At 40.0% G+C, this 21,821-nt stretch overlaps 1 protein-coding gene across 2 annotated transcripts in view; it reads left to right on the top strand.

Moving 5' to 3' along the window:
• The window catches only part of SLCO5A1 (solute carrier organic anion transporter family member 5A1), a 151,711-nt gene that overhangs the window by 58,085 nt on the left and 71,805 nt on the right, over positions 1–21,821 (top strand). For both annotated transcript variants that reach the window (XM_043601173.1, XM_043601172.1), the window contains exons 3-4: positions 5,304–5,436; positions 12,078–12,295. In XM_043601173.1, the coding sequence (XP_043457108.1) occupies positions 5,304–5,436; positions 12,078–12,295 (351 nt within the window). The remainder of the gene's footprint in view (positions 1–5,303; positions 5,437–12,077; positions 12,296–21,821) is intronic.

Below are 21,821 nucleotides of genomic sequence, written 5' to 3'. Positions count from 1 at the left end.
CTGGAGCTGAGTGAACAAGGAAAAGGATAGGAGACGGAGCAGAGAGATCATAGGGGGTGGTGCAAAGGTGTGGGCAGGTCCTTGCAGCCATATAAAAGGATTTTGGCTTTTCTTGCCAGCACGGTGGGAAGCCACTGGAGGGTGTGAGCTAAGAAGTGACATGACCTGCCTTATGTTTCTGAAGGATTGTTAGGGCTGCTGTGTTGAAAATTCATTGTAGGGAGGAAGAGAGTAGCAGGAATACCACCAGCTGGAAGGCCTGGAGCCATTTTCCAGATGAGTGACGTTGGTGGCTTGGGCCAAGGTAGAGGCATGGGGAAGAGGCTGCGTGTTGTATGTGATGTGATGGTAGAACTAGCGGGGTTTACTGATATATCAGGTGCAAGCTATGAGGGCGAGGCTGATGGTAAGTACACGTTGCTTATACAGAAAAGTACACTGTGGTAAATGTTTAAAGTTTTTTTTTTTTTTTTAATTTATTTACTGGACTTACATCCAAGTTAGCATACAGTACAACAATGATTTCAGTTGTAGATCCCTTAATGCCCCTTACCCGTTTAACCCATCCCCCCTCCCACAACCCCTCCCGTAACCCTCAGTTTGTTCTCCATATTTATGAGTCTCTTCTGTTCTGTCCCCCTCCCTGTTTTTATATTGTTTTTGTTTCCCTTCCCTTATGTTCATCGGTTTTGTCTCTTAAAGTCCTCTTATGAGTGAAGTGATATGATTTTTGTCTTTCTCTGACTAATTTCACTTAGCGTAATACCCTCTGGTTCCATCCACGTAGTTGCAAATGGCAAGATTTCCTTCTTTTTGATTGCCGAGTAACACTCCATTGTCTATATATCCCACATCTTCTTTATCCATTCATCAGTCGATGGACATTTGGGTTCTTTCCATACTTTGGCTATTGTTGATACCTCTGCTATAAACATTGGGATGTGTGTGCTCCTTCGAAACAGCACACCTGTATCCCTTGGATAAATGCCTAGTAGTGCAATTGCTGGGTCGTAGGGTAATTCTATTTTTAATTTTTTGAGGAACCTCTGTACTGTTTTCCAGAGTGGCTGTACCAGTTTGCCTTCCCACCAGCAGTGCAAAAGAGATCCTCTTTCTCTGCATCCTCACCAATAACTGTTGTTGCCTGAGTTGTTAATGTTACCCATTCTGACAGGTGTGAGGTGGTATCTCATTGTGGTTTTGATTTGCATTTCCCGGATGATGAGTGATGTGGAGCATTTTTTTATGTGTCGGTTGGCCATCTGGATGTCTTCTTTGGAGAAGTGTCTATTCATGGCTTTTGCCCATTTCTTCACTGGATTATTTGTTTTTTGGGTGTTGAGTTATAAGTTCTATATAAGTTCCATATAAGTTCTATATGGATTTTGGATACTAACCCTTTATCTGATATATCGTTTGCAAAAATCTTCTCCCATTCCATTTGTTGCCTTTTAGTTTTGCTGATGTTTCCTTTGCTGTGCAGAAGCTTTTTATTTTGATGAGGTCCCAATAGTTCATTTTTGAAGCTTTTTTTTAAATGTTTATTTATTTATTTTGAGAGAGAGAGAGCGAGAGAGAGCACAAGCAGGGGAGAGGCAGAGAGAGAGAGAGGGAGAGAGAGAATCCCAAGCACGTTCCATGCTGTCAGCATAGAGCCCACCTGACACAGGTCTCGATCTCACGAACTGTGAGGTGATGATCTGAACTGAAATCTAGAGCCTGGCGCTTAACCCACTGAGTCACCCAGGCACCCCTGTGGTAAATGTTTAAAAACTCTTACCAATAGAGATGGCTGATGAAAAAGTGTGGAGGCCGCTGGAATAGACAGAGGAGGAGGTCTCTGAGGAGACAGAGACCACTCAGGGGAGGACAGGCAGTACTGGACTTGGTTAGGCCTTGAAGAACAGGTAGGATTCAGACAGACAGGGAAGCCTGGGGGCACGGTGGGTCTTCAAGGGAAGAGAGGTGGCTCTGCCCAGGTCTGTGTGAGAGTCAGTCTGCCTGGAGCCCTGAGTGCAGTCAGTAGGTTTGAAGAGTAAAATGGCAGGAGGAGGCCAACTCATCCCACCCTTGAACTCCAGAGCAGTTTGGACTTTCTTCAAGCAGTGGTGGTTGGTGGGTGGGTGGCGATTGAGAATTTTTGACTGGGAGGGTGAGTGATACGAATTTGTGTCAACAATTTGCCCCTCTAATAAGCTCTGAATGAGTTCTACTGGTTAATCAATTAATAAATGTTAGCTCAGTGGCCAGAAGGATTTATTTACTAAATAGGACCATGTCAACGAGTTATTATATATCTCTATCTCTATCTATAGTGTTATATATTTATTGATTTATATATATATAGTATAGTCACGACACTATTATAGAGAGCATAATATGTAATACAATTATATAGATACATGTGTATATATATGTTAGTGTGAATGATTCAGTTGGCCTAAGTGTTTGCTAGATATTACAAATAAACTTTTTCTGATTACATAGCTGAATTTTAAAAAGTTTTATCTGTATTTGAAAAAGTAGTTAAGTTTGGGCTCCCGGGTGGCTCAGTCGGTTAAGCCTCCGACTTCGGCTCGGGTCATGATCTCACGGTTCGTGAGTTCGAGCCCCACGTTGGGCTCTGTGCCGACAGTTGAGAGCCTGGAGGCTGCTTCGGATTCTGTGTCTTTCTCTCTCTCTGTTTGTGCGCGCGTGCTCTCTCTCTCTCTCTCTCTCTCTCTCAAAAATAAACAAATATTTAAGAGAAGTTAAAGAGTAGTTAAGTTTTTTTGGAGATGTTATTTAATTGGTGTTCCATTTGCCATGTAATTGCGAGGTCTTGCCAGCACACATCCTGCACTGTGCTGCTTGGCATTCCGAGATGCTGCACTCAAGTGCCCCAGGCATAAACAGGATGGCGGAAATACCCTTTTCCCTGTCTGTGTTTGTAAGACAGTCTCTTTCATGCCAGAAGAACTATTTTGGGAAGATGATTCATGTCACATTTTGGCCTCATTACAGTTTTAAGTTGTAAATGGTGCTGATTTGCCTGGAGGTGTAAACATAAATTTTATCTTCATATGCATATGGGTAAAACTGAAAAAGCATTTTTTATTCTCGAGTTCCGTTTCAGGCTATAAACAGAGAGGTTAACAAGATATTTATCAAAATTCTAATTTTGTTTTATTAAAAGCATGCTTCCAAAGGAATACCAGTTACTTGTGGCTGTGCTTCCATTCTCCATTTCCAAACGCAGATGGAGAAGTCGAAGCACCTCATGTCTTTTGTTACAAGCAGACGATTCTGTAAAATAAACACGGCATTTTCTCTTACGAAATAGTGTGAAAAATGGGAGCAGGTGTTAAAGTACTGTCTGTAGTGATAAGTAACAGGAGGTACAAGTTTATTCAAAGTTTATTTAGGTGCAGGTGATAAAGTAAGGTGGAGCTAGTCTGATTAGTCAAATTTTCTTTTTGGTAAATATGGTGCTATTTATTTTTTTATTTCTTATTTTTTTAATGTTTTATTTATTTTTAAGACAGAGAGAGACAGAGCATGAGTGGGGATGGGGCAGAGAGAGAGGGAGACATAGAATCTGAAACTCCAGGCTCTGAGCTATGAGCACAGAGCCCGATGTGGGGCTTGAACTCATGAACTGTGAGATCATGACCTGAGCTGAAGTTGGATGCTTGACCAACTGAGCCACCCCAATATGGTGCTATTTAAAGGGTATGGAAAGCTAGTTATTTCTTCAGTAGCTTAAATGCATGATGGCAACAGAAATGAGAAATATGTAACACCTGAGGGTTTTTTTTTTTTTGAGGTTTATTCTAGAGAGAGAGAGAGAGAATGAGTAAGGGAGGGGCAGAGGGAGAGACAGAGAGAGGAGAGAGGGAGATACAGAATCTGAAGCAGGCTCCAGGCTCTGAACTGTCAGCACAGAGCCCGACACACGGCTTGAACTCAAGAACCGTGAAATCATGACCTGAGCCAAAGTCGGACGCTTAACCAATGAGCCACCCAGGCGCCTCAACACCTGAGTTTATCATGCCTTGCACCCAAGAGTATCTTAAAAGTGTTTATAGATTTCTCCCCAAATAACTAAATTTTAGCAGGAAAAAAAAATGGGTTTGGAATGTGTGGCTAGATTTTTCTACGATTTTCAAGGAATTTCATATCCTACCTCAAAATTTAAAAATGGACAAAATTATTTTTTTTATTTGAAATCACAGCAGTCAAAACAATATAAAGGCATGACAGTGAATTTATTGTTATTTTTTTCTAATGTTTATTTGTTTTTGAGACAGAGAGAGACAGAGCATGAGCAGGGAAGGGGCAGAGAGCGAGGGAGACACAGAATGTGAAGCAGGCTCCAGGCTCCGAGCTGTCAGCACAGAGCCCGTTGCGGGGCTTGAACTCGTCAACTGCGAGATCATGACCTGAGCCGAAGTCAGACACTCAACTGACTGAGCCACCCAGGCACCCCTAATTTATTGTTATGTTTTGCTCTAAGCCCATTTTGATGGCCAAATTGTTTTTTGGATAGAATGAAAACCTTTCTGATCTACTGACAGAACCCCTTCCCCTCCTGTTTTGGTCATGTGCTTTAAAAAGTTATTTTTTCATTCAGCTGTGGGTGCCTGCTATCCATTTGGACCTTCTCACTCATGCCATTTAACGAGATTTATGAATCTTTAACTAAGGTTCCTCAATTAACAATAAACCAAATGCATTGGAAGCTCTTCTTTGATTCTAAAGTGGTGGTTTGAAAAATATTCATGATTTGAGGGGGCTTGAGCACCTTTGCCAATTCAATTAAATCCAGCTTCATGGCAGAATCTGGCCTTGGTTCACTCGTTCTGTTAGAATCTTCCAGCTGTGACAAGTGACTTCTACTTTTTTTTCCTTCTTGTCTTGAAATGACCTTGTATTTATTTATTTATTTTTATTTATTTATTTTTTAATCTTGACACTACGTTTCATCTTCTTTTGGTTATCCAGTGACTGCTCATTAACTAGCACTTTCAGAAATTTAAATTTAGTGGGGCCGAGCACTTACATTAAAAAAACCAAACAAAAGCAACCGAGAAGCTGTCCAGATGATTCTGATGTTCTGAAAGGACAACAGGCAGCAGCTAAATAAAGGGCATGATTTGAAACCCAAATATAAATAGAGGCACAATCTCTAAAGTTCTTTGTTTTTGGATGCTCTTAACTGGGGTTAACTGTGACATAAATATACGATATGACTGAAATTAGACAGCTCTTGAAATTTAAATAACACATTGCTGTATTTCATGTTTCCCCTTCTGTCTTCTCAGCCATCATGTATGTCATGGGAGCACTTGGTCCTGCAGTGGGATATTTATTAGGTGGACTTCTTATTGGGTTTTATGTCGATCCCAGAAATCCTGTTAACCTTGATCAGAATGACCCTCGTTTCATTGGAAACTGGTAAGAATTGTTTACTAAATTTTTCATTTCACTTATTATTATTTTTTTATAATTTTTTTTAATGTTTCTATTTATTTTTGAGACAGAGACAGAGCATGAGCAGGGGAGGGGCAGAGAGAGAGAGGGAGACACAGAATCTGAAGCTGGCTCCAGGCTCTGAGCTGTTGGCACAGAGCCTGATGTGGGGCTTGAACCCACGAACTGTGAGATCATGACTTGAGCCAAAGTTGGAAGCTTAACTGACTGAGCCACCCAGGTGCCCCTATTTCACTTATTGTTAATGATAGTTCATGTTGTGGTACTCTTATAGTTAAAATAAAAATTTCCCCCAAGGGAATATGAAAAACAGCTGAAAGTCACCCAGGACGGGGTGGAAGGCAGAATAGTTAATCCTCCAGAGATATCCATGTGCTAATCTCCAGAGCCTATGGATGTGTTGGCTTATATGGCAAGACACTTTGCAGATGTGATTAAGGGGTCTTGAGACAGGGAAGTTATCCTCATGACAGGAATGGGCCCTGTGTAATCACAGGGGTCCCTATAAGGGTAAGAGGCAGACAGGAGGGTCAGAGTGAGAGAAGATATGGTGATTGAAGCAGAGGTTGGAGCCACATTCTTTGGAGATGGAGGAAGATTCTATGAGCCAAGGAACACACTCAGACTCTAGAAGCTAGGAAACCCAAGGAAATAGGTTTTTTCCCCTAGAGCCTCCGAAAGGAATGCAGCCTTGTCAGCCCACTTGAGACTGTTGATCGCCAGAACTGTAAGATACCACGTTTAAGTGGTTTTAAACCCTAAGGGTGGGGTGGTTATAGCAGCAATGGGAAACTAGTGCTGAGGGCTTGGGAACAGTGGCTTAATCCAATCCTTCTTTAGGGTTGAGGCATTTTCTGCTATAAATAGCAGAGTGGAGGAGGAGAAGGTGGCTGTGTTGGGGCTTTCCTGTGTCCTAGCTTTCATTATCTTTGCTGTGTCCTAGCTTTCATTATCTTTGCTGTGCCTTTTAAAAAAATATTTTCCTCCCACTTCCTTATTATATCTGCGTTTCTGCTTTGTCAGCCCTTCCCGACTGCCCCAAACTCCAGCCCCCTCTTTTCCATTGTCACACTGTTAGTGAATCTTTTCACTCAGTAATTGTTTTCCCAACGAGTGCTAGAGATTTAGCTGTTCTCTCACTTGTAGCCCTTAATTGTCTTGCTAAATAAGTAATCTTGAGGACTTAGAATGAGAACTCCAACTTTGGATGTTAGGTTATTCATCCACACAGCCAGGACTGTGTTCGAGTTCTTCATTGTCCCAACTTGCACATAAGTTATTTCTTCATGATAGCAAGCACCAACCAAAAAGTATTGGCTTCCTGAGTTCATTTAACATGGATTAGTAATAGGTATACACTGACAAGAAATGCTCATTTTATAATAAAGAGAATAGTTCACTATTATAAATTAGTGTCAACTGATTACTTTCCAAAGAGTTTCTTAGAGCATTTTTGTTACCTATGCATTTCATTATAAGATAATCTCATAACTCTTAAGTACATGAGAATAATGCTTAACACTGCCTATTTTCAAAGCAGTTAAGAAATATCAATTAAGTTACATAACACTTCTCTTTTCATAAGTAATGCTCTTTGAAGATGGATGTGCTAAGATCTAGATGAACTTGGACTGGTAGAATTTTTAAATCATACAAAAGGAAGTTCCCTTGTCAGCATTAGGGGAATAACACAGGAGTTTTAAGTTCTTAACCAATAGTGAAATTTTTGGTCTCGACTACTGTTTTCTTTACAGTTCTGAAATAAATCAGAGTAAGGATTTTTTTTTTTTATTCTCGGAAAAGTGGATTATTAAAATATGTTTATGAACATTCAATGTATATTTTGTGTTCTATTTAGATGTCTGTGAAAAGAGCATGTCAATAAAGGGAACATCTAGAGGGAGGGGGAAAGATGAAGAGGACCAAATTGGGGGCAGGGAGAAGGAAAGAGATACGAGCTTCAGGCTCATAAGTACTTTATGCTGACTTTTAATTTTTCATTTCATTTCACTTCATTTCATTTCATTTCATCTCATTTCATTTCATTTCATTTCATTTCATTTCATTTCATTTTTTAATGTTTATTTATTTTTGAGAGAGAGGGAGAGAGAGACAAAGAATGAGCAGGGGAGGAGCAGAGAGGGAGGGAGACACAGAATCTGAAGCAGGCTCCAGGCTCTGAGCTGTCAACACAGAGCCCAACACAGGTCTTGAACTCATGAACTGTGGGATCATGACCTGAGCTGAAGTCAGACACTTAATCGCCTGAGCCACCCATGTGCCCCATATACTGACTTTTTAAAGTTTTCTAGTAGACATCACTCCAATTGGTAGCAAAGTAGAGTGATTAAGAGCGCAGACTCTGAAGCCATATTCTCCTGGGTTTAAATCTTAGTCTGCCACCTAATAGCTGTGTGACCTTGGAGGAAGTTACTTAACTTCTCTGTGCCTCAGTTGTTGGTTTAATTTTTTAATTTTTATTTATTAAAAAATTTAAAAAATGTTTTATTTATTTTTGAGAGAGAGAGCACAAGCAGGGGAAGGGCAGAGAGAGAGGGGGACAGAGGATCGCAGCGAGCCTGACAGCAGCGAGCCTGACGCAGGGCTCAGACTCACGAACCACAAGATCAAGACCTGAGCTGAGGTTGGACACTCAATGGACTGAGTCACCCAGGTGCCCCTCAGTTGTTGGTCTTAAAAAATGCCATAAAATAGAAGTAATTGCAGTAGCTACTTCATAGGGTTGTTATGGAGAATAGAAGGGTCTGTATCTGTGGAGCTTTAAATAATTCTTGCTATGGGTGCCTGGGTGGCTCAATTGGTTAAGCGTCTGACTTTGGCTCAGGTCATGATCTTGCGTTCCAGGGGTCAGGCCCCATGTCCAGCTCTGTGCTAACAATGAGGAGTCTGGAGCCTGCTTCAGATTCCGTGTCTCCCTGTCTGTCTGCCTCTCCTCCGCTCTCAATCTCTCAAAAATAAATAAACATTAAAAATTTTTTTTAAAAAAGAGAAAAAAGAATAGTTCTTGTTACATGGTTTGTGTTAGCTATTTTTCAGTTCTTTGAATTTAATAAATGTTCAGGAACTTTTATTTATTTTATTACAAAATTTTTAAAGAATGTTTTTATTTAGTTTTGAGAGAGAGAGAGAGAGAGAGCATGAGCAGGGGAGGGGAAGAGAGAGAGTGGGTGGGAGACACAGAATCTGAAGCAGACTCTAGGCTCTGAGCTGTCAGCACAAAGCCTGACAGAGGGTCCCAACTCATGATCCGCGAGATCATGACCCGAGCCAAAGTCGGACGCTTACCTGGGTGAGCCACCCAAGAGCACCTATTTATTTTAATGGTCCAATATTAGTTGTATACATGATAAAAGTTGTCAATATAGAACTGTATAATAAAGATCTCTTTAAAAATTGAACTTTATTTATCAAGTAGCTTAGTTTATAATAGACTTTTACCTTGACCAGAAGCAAGGTATTTGATACAATGTTATTTAATCCAATGCCTAGTAGTAATGATGGATTTTTCAATAACTATATACTGAGAGAGTGAAGGAAGGCATGAATAATGCTAATGTTTATGGGGTGATGACTGTGTGTCAAGCATTGTACTAAGTGCTTCACAGACATTTTTGTTTAAGCCTCATATTTAGGCCTATATACACAACAACCATATGTAGTCACTAATATAATGCCCACTTTACAGATGAGGAAATTGACGCACAGTGATTTGAATAACTTGCCCAAAGCCTTGGAGGCAGTGAGAGCTGGGATAATAAACAGTCCAAGGCAAAGCTCTTAGTCAATATACTTAACTGGCTCCACTTTGTGAGTCGTCTCTGAGTAATGCTTCATGAAAGAGACTTAGGGACTCTGGTTTCTCAGTTTTAGCTCTAACTGATGGTCTTTTGCTAACATATAGCACATACTTTCTGTCTTCCTCAGCTTTTCTTGGGGTCTTCTTTGGCTCCGTGATTAGATCATGCATTTTGTCAATGCTACTGAAGACCATTGAAGAATATGGGCCAGCTCTCTCTGCTTTGAAAAGACCCCAAACTTTTATACTATTTTTATATTATTTTTGTTTATTTGCTCTAATTTTTCCCTTCCTTCTGTTATTTACTCTTACTCTGGACTACTATAAGTGTATTTTTTTAAATGTTTATTTATTTATTTGAGAGAGAGAGAGCACAAGCAGGGGAGGGGCAGAGAGAAAAAGAGAGAGAGAATCCCAAGCAGGCTCTGTGCTGTCAGTGCAGAGCCTAACGCGGCTCCATCTCACAAACCATGAGACTATGACCTGAGTTGAAATCCAGAGTTGGATGCTTAACTGGCTGTGGCCACCCAGGTGCCCCAACTATAAGTCTATCTTAAATGTTTGCATATAATTTTCATTCGATATCTCTGCGTGGAGGTGGGTAGTGTTGCTGAATACAGATCTACATCACAAAAACAAAACTAGCTACTTTGAATTGATTGCTGATTTGGGGGCAGGCATTTTTTTTAGGTCCACCGTATGCATTGTCTTATTAATTCTGATGACGTCGAAAAGCAGTTAGTAGTATTCTTCTTTCAGATGAGAAAGCTGGTTTGGAAAAGTGAAATAATTTCCCCAGGATCTTAGAGCTAGTAAGTGGTAAAGACAAGACCAAACCCATGTTTGTCTGAAGCCACAGCTCTAGAACTGTCCCTTATGTTGCGCTACCTGTCCTGTTCTGGTCTAGGGAACTGAGGGAGTTCAAGGGACTTGAATGTAGTATGTGCGGAAAGGTGGTAGATAAGGAGGGACGGATCAGCAAAGGCCCCATAAGCAGTGAGGTACTACAGGGCCAGGTAGGATCGTAGCCATGTTCTCTGTAGACAGATGACTTTATTTTTTAAAACCTATCTCATTCAGTGTTACTTATTCAGGATTTTCAGTACCTAATCTGTGTCAGGCACTGGGTTCTTGATTGTACACTGAATAATTGAATAATTGCTAGAAGTCTGCTCTGAGCGATCTTCTCAAAATAAAGCCTTTTTTTTCTGATTGTTTATAAATCTTTATTTGATATAACTTTAAGTATCTTTGAAAATAGCACACTGGATTATTAATGACTGGTTTATGGAATTATTTGGAATTATTCTGTCAGCAAAAGTGTGACCTTTTTAGCAGCTGATAACAGTACTTTAATAGAAACGCTATTTTTGAATGAATTTTTACTTTTCTGTTGATCTGTATTCTTTTTTTAATATATATATTTTTAATGTTTATTTATTTATTTTGAGAGAGAGAGGGAGCACAAGCAGGGGAGGGGCAGAGAGAGAGGGAGAGGGAGAATCTCAAGCAGCTTCTGCCCTGTCAGTGCAGAGCTCAGCGTGGGGTTTGATCTCACAAACCATGAGATCATGCCCTGAGCTGAAATCAAGAATCAGACGCTTAACCGACTGAGCCACTCAGATGCCCCGATCTACATTCTTAATGGATGATTAATATTCTTAATGGATGATGATTAATGTTGATTTCAACACCGATGCTTAGAATGCTGCTTGCATCCAGGTGGCAACTATAGGAATGTGCTGATACAGAAGTCAGAATCTGAGCATTAAGAACCTGAAAGCTTTAAGGACAGAGATTAGAGGCAAGGAGTCAGTATGTAAGAAAGTGGCAACACTGTTAGGTAGGATCAGAAGCCTCTACTTGCTTTGCTAAGAAAGGGTTGACAGGGGACTGAGAGATTGCACCTGAGGAATTATGCAAGCAAGAAGCCCAAGGCCTTAACTAGAATTTGAGTTCTACTCTCTACATTTGCTTTCTGCTCTTTGCAACATGGCAACCTCGGATGAGTTCAATGACAGACTCTCAATTCTACATAGCTCAAGGTCTGCTTCTCCAAGGTCTGCTTCTCCTGTGTCTGTTTCTAACACACATTTCCTTTATCTGAATGTTTGTAGCATTCATAGTCTATACCACACGATCTAACACTTAATTGTATATATTCGTGCATTCCTTGGAGATTGTTTCTTATATTTTTAGCTCCTTTACAACTAGGTAAGTTCTTGAAGGCAGTGATCAAACATAAGTGTCTTCGGTGGCCCTCATGATTAACTATGGTAAGGGCCAGCTAAGAGGCTCAATATATTCTGAAATTCTTGCAGAAAAATATTTGAATGCCATTAGCAATTTAAAATACATTTCACATGAGGTAAGGATGGTTTTCTGTAAGAAAAATATGTCTATTTTGGTCCACAAAGCATGCTGAGAGAGTCTGTGTTATTTTCTTATTATACTTATGAGTTATTGATTTATTTCTTATTTCTTGATTTATTGTAAAATGCACATTATAGCAGAACTAACAAATATTTGAATAAAATTCTAGTCAGGTTGCTAATTATAATGTTCATTATCATAGTAGTATAATTATTGGGTAGATTTCTCATTTATAACATAGAAAGGGAGGACTCCTGTGCTTTCTTAGTTTGTCCAACTTCCTATTGCTTTACAGTTGTTGAAGGTAAAAAATTTTCCCTGGAGAATTTTATTACCATGAACTTCTACTTTGCTAATTTGTTCTCACTCATAATACAAAGGCCATAAATGCGATTCACATTTCCCAATTTTTTAGGTGGAGTGGATTCCTCCTTTGTGCCATTGCAATGTTTCTTGTGATATTCCCAATGTTTACTTTTCCAAAAAAGCTTCCTCCTCGACACAAGAAAAAGAAAAAGAAAAAATTTTCTGCTGATGTTGTTAGTGACGATGACGTTATGAAGGAGAAATCAAACAATAGTGAACAAGTGGACAAAAAAGTTTCTTCTATGGGATTTGGAAAGAATGTCAGAGGTAAAGTATATCTTTTGAGAAAATATGTGTGCAGTTATTTTATTTTATCTTATTTTTATCTGTGTGTGTTTATTTATTTATTTATTTATTCATTCATTTATTTATTTAGTGCATGGTATTTTAGATCAGTGCTACTCAAACTGTGGTCCAAGGCCAGTGCTACCCACCAACTGCTACTGGCTTGTGATAAGTACTGAAAGTTTGAGTAAGTGTTGAGAAACGTTTAAAGATATTTGACAATAACTTCATGCCTGTTGAATCTAATAAAGATAATAAACTTAGTTTGCATTTTGTATGGTAAACATTTTATTTTCTTATAGTTCATCTTTAATATATTTTGCAAAAGTATCAGTATATGACAGCCTGGAAACATCAATTCAAAAATAGTTCTTCATCACAGATTGTTTGAGAAGCACTGATATAGACCCTAAAGATACAGATATTTATGTATGTCATTTACTGTAAGTAGAGATGTCTGATTTTTAAAATACTGCATTGTATGATGATTGGTTTTTTTCCAGAGGAATGGTGGGTTTGGTGATGTGTGGCCTGATCCTTACCTAAAAGTAAAATCTAATACTGGGTAGCAATCTCATTTAACAGTGGCTCTGTCAGATGCTTGTAAGTGGCCATAGAATGGGTCTCTAAACATCAGTGTAAAAACATCCAGAAAGTTTCAGCGATGTGTACGGATCTATTTTTTCATTTTTATTTGTCTTAAAATTAAAGACTAGATTAGGCAATCTCAAACCCAAACAAATTAATTTTAACCAGGCAATATTTGTTCAGTGTTCAGTCTATCTGTTGAGTGACAGTAAGTCCCTCTAAGTCAAGAAAACTATAATACCACATTCCCATTAATTTCAGCCTTTTAATCCCTGAGTTGATTTTTTTTTTCTTCTTGAAATTATGAGGCATAGGATTTACCAAATGCTTACATCAGTGAAGATTGTTTTAGGTAAAATTTACCTAGGCACATTATCCTCTCACTTTGATTATATACACACTAAAGTCAAAGAGGAACTTTTTAGGCCTAGAAGGAAGTTACTAATATATTATGGAATAGTCCCTGCAGTCAAAGAAAAATAATAGTTAGATCGGACTTTTTTTAAGACCATATTTTTGCAAAACAAGTGAAGTCACATTTCTTTGAAAATGGTCCTTCCCAGTTAAGTTTTAGACCTGCCTCCTCTACTCCCCTTCCCCCTGCAATTATTTTGTGACAGTGTGTACTTTTGGAACAGCAAAAATTACTCTGCTCTAACACCATCAAGGATTCTTTGGATGCTAGTGTGGCCTGAGCTCTTATCATGTGGGCCAACCCATCATTTTCATGGATGTATTATGGATCCTGTTGGCTATTACCAAAGGAGTAATTTTTTTTATAACTTGATAGAGAGCAAGACTGATATTAAAGAATTTACAACACAAGAATAGACAGAGTCTTTTAAAAAAATATTTATTTATTTGAGAGAGAGAGAGAGAGAGAGCATTTGAACAGGGGAATGGCAGAGAGAGAGGGATGGAGAGAATCCCAAGCAGGCTCCATGCTGTCAGCACTGAGCCCCCAGGGCTTGATCTTACAAAACTGTGAGATCATGACATGAGCCGAAATCGAGAGTTGGACACTTGATTGACTGAGCCACCCAGGTGCCCCAGCTTAGAGTCTTAATTTATAAAGAATATAAAGTAGAGTCAAAGGGAAAATAAAGACATAGGTAAGCTAAGATTGTATATTTTATAGCTTAGGGGTAGATGCTTAAATGTGAAATATATGCTGTCTTGGATAGTAGAGAAAAGGAAGAGAAGACTGATATCAAACACCAACAACAGATATGACTGGAGAGGGGGATGGCGTTCCTTTGGAGGATGCAGTGTAGACAATGATGTTCATGTCCCATCTCCCTCTGGGACCTTACCGTCTTTGTGGCGGAGGCCTGCTGGCTGCTGGTACCTTCCTGAAGGTCTGCAGGTCTTTCTTGCCTGAGGATTTTCTTTGTGGGCTGGGAAACCTCTTGGCTCCTACTTGAGTCTGGTATCAAGTGCCAGGGAATTAACACTCTCCCACTCTCCACATAGCAGCCTCCCCCCACCCCCACCAATGTTTATTTATGTTTGAGAGGGTGGGGGAGGGGCAGAGAGAGGGGACAGAGGATCTGAAGTGGGCTCCGCACTGACAGCAGAGAGCATGATGTCGGGCTTCAACTCACGAATCACAAGATCATGACCAGAGTCCACGTCGGGCACTTAACTGGCTAAGCCACCCAGGTCTCCCCCTCCCCATGGCAGTCTTAACCACTGGCTGATGAACACCCCAGCTTCCCTACTTGATGGGTGAGACAGTTCTGAGGTATATTTCTACATCCCTTGTAGGCGACTCTTGTGTCCTGGGCACTCCTGAACAGCTTTTTCTGAACCTCCCCAATAAACTGCTTGGACTTGAATCTTTAACTCAGGGCCTACTTCTGTGGGAAAGGGCACTTAGGCATGTGGGTTCAAAAGTGGAAAAAGTGGTTATGGAATTCTAAGATTGTTTTTCAAAACTGAATCTATATACTATTTTATTGTGGATCATCTTGTACTGCTAGAGATTTCTCCTCTCCGTCTTCTCTATGCTCAATATGATAGATGAGGATATTTTCTTTTAAAGAAAAAAAGTAAGAGGAGTCTTTTAGCAGTGATGGGTAGCTGGTTTATAAAATCTGTTTCCTTTCTGATTTTCTGTCAGTGTTTCTGATACATTCCCAGCTTTTTCATCCTATGCCTTCATTGTGATGACTGATCTCGCTTCTGCAGCTAAACCTCCTGATTGGGATACAGAGCTGGTTCATTTTTACTTTCACTTGTGCTGGGTTCTCTAATTGTATCTGGACTGGGACTTCAGGAAGCACTTTGTCCTTTTAGAAAGGAATTCTGTTTTAATGGGAGTATAAAGTGCAAATGTTTTGCTAAAAATGGTTCACATGATGTTAAGGATGTAGGAATCATGTTTAATAGAATATTTACGATTAATTCCTATTTATCTTGTACTTAGTGATTTTCTCCAGAATATATAATACCTATCACCTATAGGAAATGACAGTCTAATATTTAATCTGCTTTTCAAAAGGACAAATTACATCTCTGGGAGTCATTCCACTGTGGACACAGTTTGTGTTACGAAAGGGAGATCCCTCATTGAGGCCTTGAATTAAAGAATGGTTGCTAAGATTTCATTTTGAGTTAAGTCTGAGTGTGATTCTCAGATTCTTTTTTCCCTTGTCCAGCTTTCTGCAGGAGGGCTCCTTCAGGTCTTAAAAAAAAATTTTTTTTTAATGTTTATTTATTTTTGGGAGAGAGAGACAGAATGTGAGCAGGTGAGGGGCAGAGAGAGAGAGGGAGACACAGAATCCGAAACAGGCTTCAGGCTGTTCTGGATGCAGGTCTGGAACCCATGAACTGTGAGATCATGACCTGAGCGAGGTTGGGCACTTAACCCAGGTTAAGTTGGGTTGGGAGCGAGGTTGGGATGGCCACCCAGGTGCTCCATCCTTCAGGTCTTATTTCATATTTGTTTTTATTTTATTTTATTTATTTATTTTGAGAGAGAGACAGAGAGAGCGAGCAGGGGAGGGGCAGAGAGAGAAGGAGAGGGAGAATCTCAGGCAGGCTCGACAATGTCAGCTTGGAGCCCTATGCGGGGCTCAAACTCACAAACCATGAGTTGAGCTGAAACCAAGAGTTGGATGCTTAACCAGCTGAGCCACCCAGATGCCCCCAAAGTTTAAAATTTTATTTGAGAGAGAGAGAGAGAGCGAGAGAGAGCACGAGCAGGGGAGAGGAGCAGAGGGGGAGAAAGAGAGAGAGAGAGAGACAGACAGACAGACAGAGAGACAGAGAGACTTTTAAGCTGTTCCATGTTCAGTGCAGAGCCCGATCTCACAACTCTGAGATCATGACCTGAGCCAAAATCAAGAGTCAGACACTCAACTGACTGAGCCACCCAGGTGCCCCTTTACTTAGTATTTGAAATTTGGATACCAGTGTTTGCTTCTTCAAAGAGGAGGTGACAAGATACCCAAGTTAATAACTTATACTTCCTTAAAAAAATGATTTGAACCTTACAAATCCACTCTCTGCCTCCACATTTTAATGATAGACATTGGGGAAATCTGACTCAGTGTTTCTAGATTCTTGTTATAAATTATGCAGGAATAAGACTGTTTTAAAACACCACAAAGGAGAAAGTAGAATTTTTAGTGTGTCTGCATCACCTTTCCATAAAGAGATTAACATTGATTGCATCAAAATCTTACCAATAAAAATAAACACTTAAAATACTTAACTAGATCAATTTTCCTGAGGTTTGAGGTCCAGCATTTTGGTGTCTTCCAAATTTAGCTGGATATCTTCCTAAATAGAAAACTTTTGGTTACAGTTAATCATAAGAAAAAATTTTTTACTTTTGTGTCCACTTTTAATCTTTTAACTGCTTAGCATTATTATTATTTTTTTAATGTTTATTTATTTTTGAGACAGAGAGAGACAGAGCATGAACGGGGGAGGGTCAGAGAGAGGGAGACACAGAATCTGAAACAGGCTCCGGGCTCTGAGCTGTCAGCACAGGGGCCCGATGCGGGGCTTGAACTCATGGACCGTGAGATCGTGACCTGAGCCGAAGTCGGCGCTCAACCGACTGAGCCACCCAGGCGCCCTGCTTAGCATTATTAATTAGCATAAAATATAACAGATTCTTCTCTTCCAAACTTTTGTCTGTGGTAGATTGCAATATGTTTATAATCCTAACTAAATAAAATAGTTATTCTGAAATGATGAACTGATTTAGAACGGCTACTGGAGGTTATGGAATTTTGATAACTGAAGGATTGTGTTGGCCTCACTTAATTCAATGACTAGTCACTCTGTAGAAGTGCTGTACTCCATGCTGCGGTGGAGATAAAGAGGAGTGAGCCATGGTTTGCCCTTAGGGCGCTTGTAGTCCATAGAGGGAGATAGGACGAGTACAGATGGAAAGACCAGAAAGGAGGACTGACACGATGGTGTGAGCTACAATGGCAGGCAAGGGAACATCTGTTTGTGGGGTCAGGAATGGTTTCATGGAGGAGGTGGGATTGGTGGAGAACCCCGGCAGGCTGGGAGGGTTTCAGTAGGTGGAGGTTGGATGGTTCCAGTCAGAGACAGCAAAGGCAAGGTCAGACTGTGTAGATGTGTTTGAGAATGTGGAGCAAGTGTACTGTGGTTGGTTGTACGTGGAGATACCTGGGAGATGAGGTTGGGCAGGGAAGGCATGGCCACATTGTGTTGTAGAGAGCTTGAGTTCTAGTAACTTAAAAAAAAATTTTTTTTAATGTTTATTTATTTTTGAGAGAGACACCCAGTGTGAGTGGGGGAGGGTCAGAGAGAGAGGGAGACACAGAATCGGAAGCAGGCTCCAGGCTCTGAGCTGTCAGCACAGAGCCTGATGTGGGGCTTGAACCCATGAACGGTGAGATCAGAACCGAGCTGAAGTCGGATGCTTAACCTCCTGAGCCACTCAAGTGCCCCAAGTTCTAGTAACTTTTAATGGAATCTGTCCCTAGGGGGCAGTGGGGAGGTTTGAGCAGACATTTGACGGCACTGCATTTGGTAGATTAGGGAGGGAAAGGGGTAGAATGGGAGGAGGGGCCCAGGTGGAAAGCTATGGCAGAGTCCCAGGGAGAGGCGACGATAGTTTTGAGTGGCAAACAAGGAAAGGACAGTAGCCTGCCAAACTAGTCCCCCTACTTCTATCCCTGTTCCCTCTTGGTTGCTTTCAACTCTGCAGCCAGAAGGATGCCTCTCCTCTGCCAGCTTCTGCGGTCTCCTATCTCACTCGCAGAAAAGTCGCCTCCCTCTATGACCTACCAGGGTTAGTATCTGGTCCCTGCTTATCTGTTTAATCCCATCTCCCTCCTACAGCCCCATTTGTTTATTCCACTTCAGCCACATTGGGCTCATCACTGGTCCTCAAACTTGCCAGGCATATTCTCACCTCACGGCCTTTGCATTTGACATTCTTGTACTGGGAATGCTTTTCCCCAGAAGTCCTCACTTCCTGCAGGATATTACTCAAAGTGTCCCTTCTCGGTGAGGCCTTGCTTGGTCACCCTTTTTAAAAATCTCCACCTTCCTCTCCAAAGCTTCTTATCTCCTGCCCTCCTCTATTTTTCTCCTTAGTACTCATCACTATTTAACATATTATATATTTTACTTATTTATCTATCTTATTTGTTGCCTCCACAGTGAGACAGTAAGCCCCACGAAGGCAAGGATATTTTGTCCGCCATGTACCTTGATGAATTTATACCGCTTAGTAGATAGTCAATATTTGATGACTGAATTATTGAGTGATGAGAAGAGAAAGAGAGGTTGTGTCTATAGGATGTGGCAACTGATATGAGGATAATGGGGATGAAGGGGTCAAAGTTGGTTTCAGGATTTCAACCTCAGATATGGGGAGAGGAGCTGGCTGAGAGGAGCAGAAGGAATAAATCCCAAATCTGAGTTGCCCAAGAACATCGAGAACTATTGCATGTGGCCCTTTGCTACGTGTTTTAAAACTAGTATAGTATGGGATATGTTGGGGTCAATCCTTGACTCAGCAAAGAGGGATCACCAAAGCCTGGTCTATGCTATGTTAGCCCTCTTGCATCCTGCCTTTGTTCCTTTGCTGAATTACAGGTTAGTTTTATGTTTGCAGCTTTTATTGAAAGCTGTTGCTTTTGTTTTTTGTTTTGTTTTGTTTTGTTTTGTTTTGAAAGCCGTTGCTTTTGAATTCCCCATGTTTTCCATAGGTGCATTGCCTGCTGCCCTTTATATAAAACCCTGTGTAGTGAAAACAGTGGTTCTCAAACTTAGGCTCTCTAGGAAGCACCACAAGGGCTTCTTAAAACCCAGAGGGCTGGGTCCTGGCTCAGAGCATTAGAGTCAGGAGACCTGGGGTATGGCCTGAGAATTTGCATTTGTAACAGCTTCTCAGGTGATGCTGATGCTGGTAGTCCAGGGACCACACTGTGAGAATCACTAGTCTACAACAGAGTGAGGAAAAGCACTTAGATCGTTTCTGCAAACGATGATTGTACAACTTTTTGTTTTGGTGGCTGGGAAGAAGAGTCAAATTTGAAGCCCAGCAAGGATCTTATAGACATATTTAATTCCTTTTTTTCTGGTTTTGATGTTCTGCTGTATTTATGTCTTCTCTATCTCTGGTTCCTTGTTTCATTTCTCTTTTGCGTATATTTTGTTGTGCATATGTTATCTTGTGGTAAGCCAGACCTTTAGAGTTAGAGCTTAGGAGGTAAATGGTAACAGGCCTAACAAAGAATTCCTGAAAAAGAAAGCACTTTCTTTATATTCAGTGCAAATTAACTGTGGGATTACTCATCAGAGTAGTATCTACTTAGAAAGTTATATGTAAAAATACTCATTGATGCTGGATTTAAACAAGCACAACAGTACTGTGGCCAGTAACCACTAATGATGTATCTTGGGCCTTGACAGCTGCTGTTTCTGTCCACTGTCTGTAGGTAAATGGCCATGGAGCTTCACATGCTGGCCCAGAGGGGATTCTGATATGCAAAGTCACCTAGTTCCTTCTACTCTTTTTTTTTTTTTTTTTTTTTTTTTTTGGCAAGCAGGGAATGCCATTTGCCAGAGTGTTTTGGAGGGGAAGGGAAAACTGCAATATTTTCATGGAGACTTATGATTAGGGAACACAGTGGGGGTCATTAGTTTCAAAGAAGATGAGCAGGAAATAGGGACGCTTGGGTTGTATGTTGGCCGTGTTACACAGGAGAACAAATCCCTCCCAGCCCCGCTCTCTTTCTTGCTTGCTTGCTTGCTTTCTTGCTTTCCTGCTTTCTTGCTTTCTTGCTTTCTGTCTTTCACAAATATCTTTATTGACCAATTACTATAGAATGAAGAACTAGGAGGTAGAAAGGAAAATAAACATAATACAATAGAAGTCTTTAAATGGAGGTATGTACATTCTAAGGAAAGTTGAAGGAGCAGGAGGAAGGAATTCCTAAGTCAGCTGCCTGAGTCAGGGAAGACTTGTTCTGGAAGAGGACATATTGTTGCATCCTTTTAAAATTGCAGTTTTTTGTTTGTTTGTTTGTTTGTTTTTAGAAAATAAGAGCAATACATACCTATAGTAGAAAATTTAGAAAGTGCATAAAGTTATAAAGAATAAAATGAAAGTGAGTTCCAATATCATTCCTGACAATAAATGCTTACATTATTTTTATAATAAAATAGTATATTTTGAAACTAGATAGATGTGGTGGTTGCACACCATTGTAAACGTACCAAATACTACTGAATCGTTTACTTTAAAATAGTTAATTATATGTTATGTGAATTTTACATCAATAAATTGTTTCTGAAAAGATATTTATTTTATTTGAATTTAGACATGGGCTGTAAACTTTAGATAAATCTTTGTTTTTTCCACAAGAAGACATATTATGCCCAAAAATATCTATGTCAGAAAAATTACGAAAAGCATTAACAAGGGTCAGTATGTTTGTTTGGTATTTGATGTTTATCATTTATATCTGGGATTAATGTTAATTTCCAGGTAATAGAATTCAGTCGACAACTTCATAGTATTTCATAGTATTCATCTATTTTATTTATTTATTTATTTATTTATTTATTTATTTATTTATTTAATTGTGAGCATAGAATGTATTGTTGAATCGCTATGTTGTGCATCTGGAGTAGATTCCTTAGTGCCCCTTACCCATGTAGCCCATCCCCCCTCCCACAATCCCTCCCGTAACCCTCAGTTTGTTCTCCATATTTATGAGTCTCTTCTGTTCTGTCCTCCTCCCTGTTTTTATATTGTTTTTGTTTCCCTTCCCTTATGTTCATTGGTTTTGTCTCTTAAAGTCCTCCTATGAGTGAAGTGATATGATTTTTGTCTTTCTCTGACTAATTTCACTTAGCGTAATACCCTCTGGTTCCATCCACGTAGTTGCAAATGGCAAGATTTCCTTCTTTTTGATTGCCGAATAATATATATATATCCATTGTATATATATATACCACATCTTCTTTATCCATTCATCCATCGATGGACATTTGGGCTCTTTCCATACTTTGGCTATTGTTGGTAGTGCTGCTATAAACATGGTGCATGTGTCCCTTCGAAACAGCACACCTGTATCCTGTGGATAAATGCCTAGTAGTACAATTGCTGGGTCGTAGGGTAGTTCTATTTTTAGTTTTTTTGAGGAACCTCCATACTGTTTTCCAGAGTGGCTGCACCAGTTTGCATTCCCATCATCCATTTTATATAATAATAAAACCACTCCCCTCATCCAATCCCCAGTTTAAATTAAAAAAAAAATAGATGTCAAAAGAACAAAATTGAAATCTATGTCTACCTAATAAAGGTCCTTAGAAGAACGTAACAGAGAAAAGCTTATGTGGAAGTAGAATGTCAGCAGACAAAAACAGACACCATGACATATCATAGGGAAGGAATGTTCCTGCAACCAAAAAA

Source organism: Prionailurus bengalensis, chromosome F2, assembly GCF_016509475.1.
Source record: "Prionailurus bengalensis isolate Pbe53 chromosome F2, Fcat_Pben_1.1_paternal_pri, whole genome shotgun sequence".
Taxonomy (NCBI): Eukaryota; Metazoa; Chordata; class Mammalia; order Carnivora; family Felidae; genus Prionailurus; species Prionailurus bengalensis.
The sequence above is the reverse complement of the archived record's forward strand: the minus strand, read 5'-3'. Positions and strand labels throughout refer to the sequence as shown.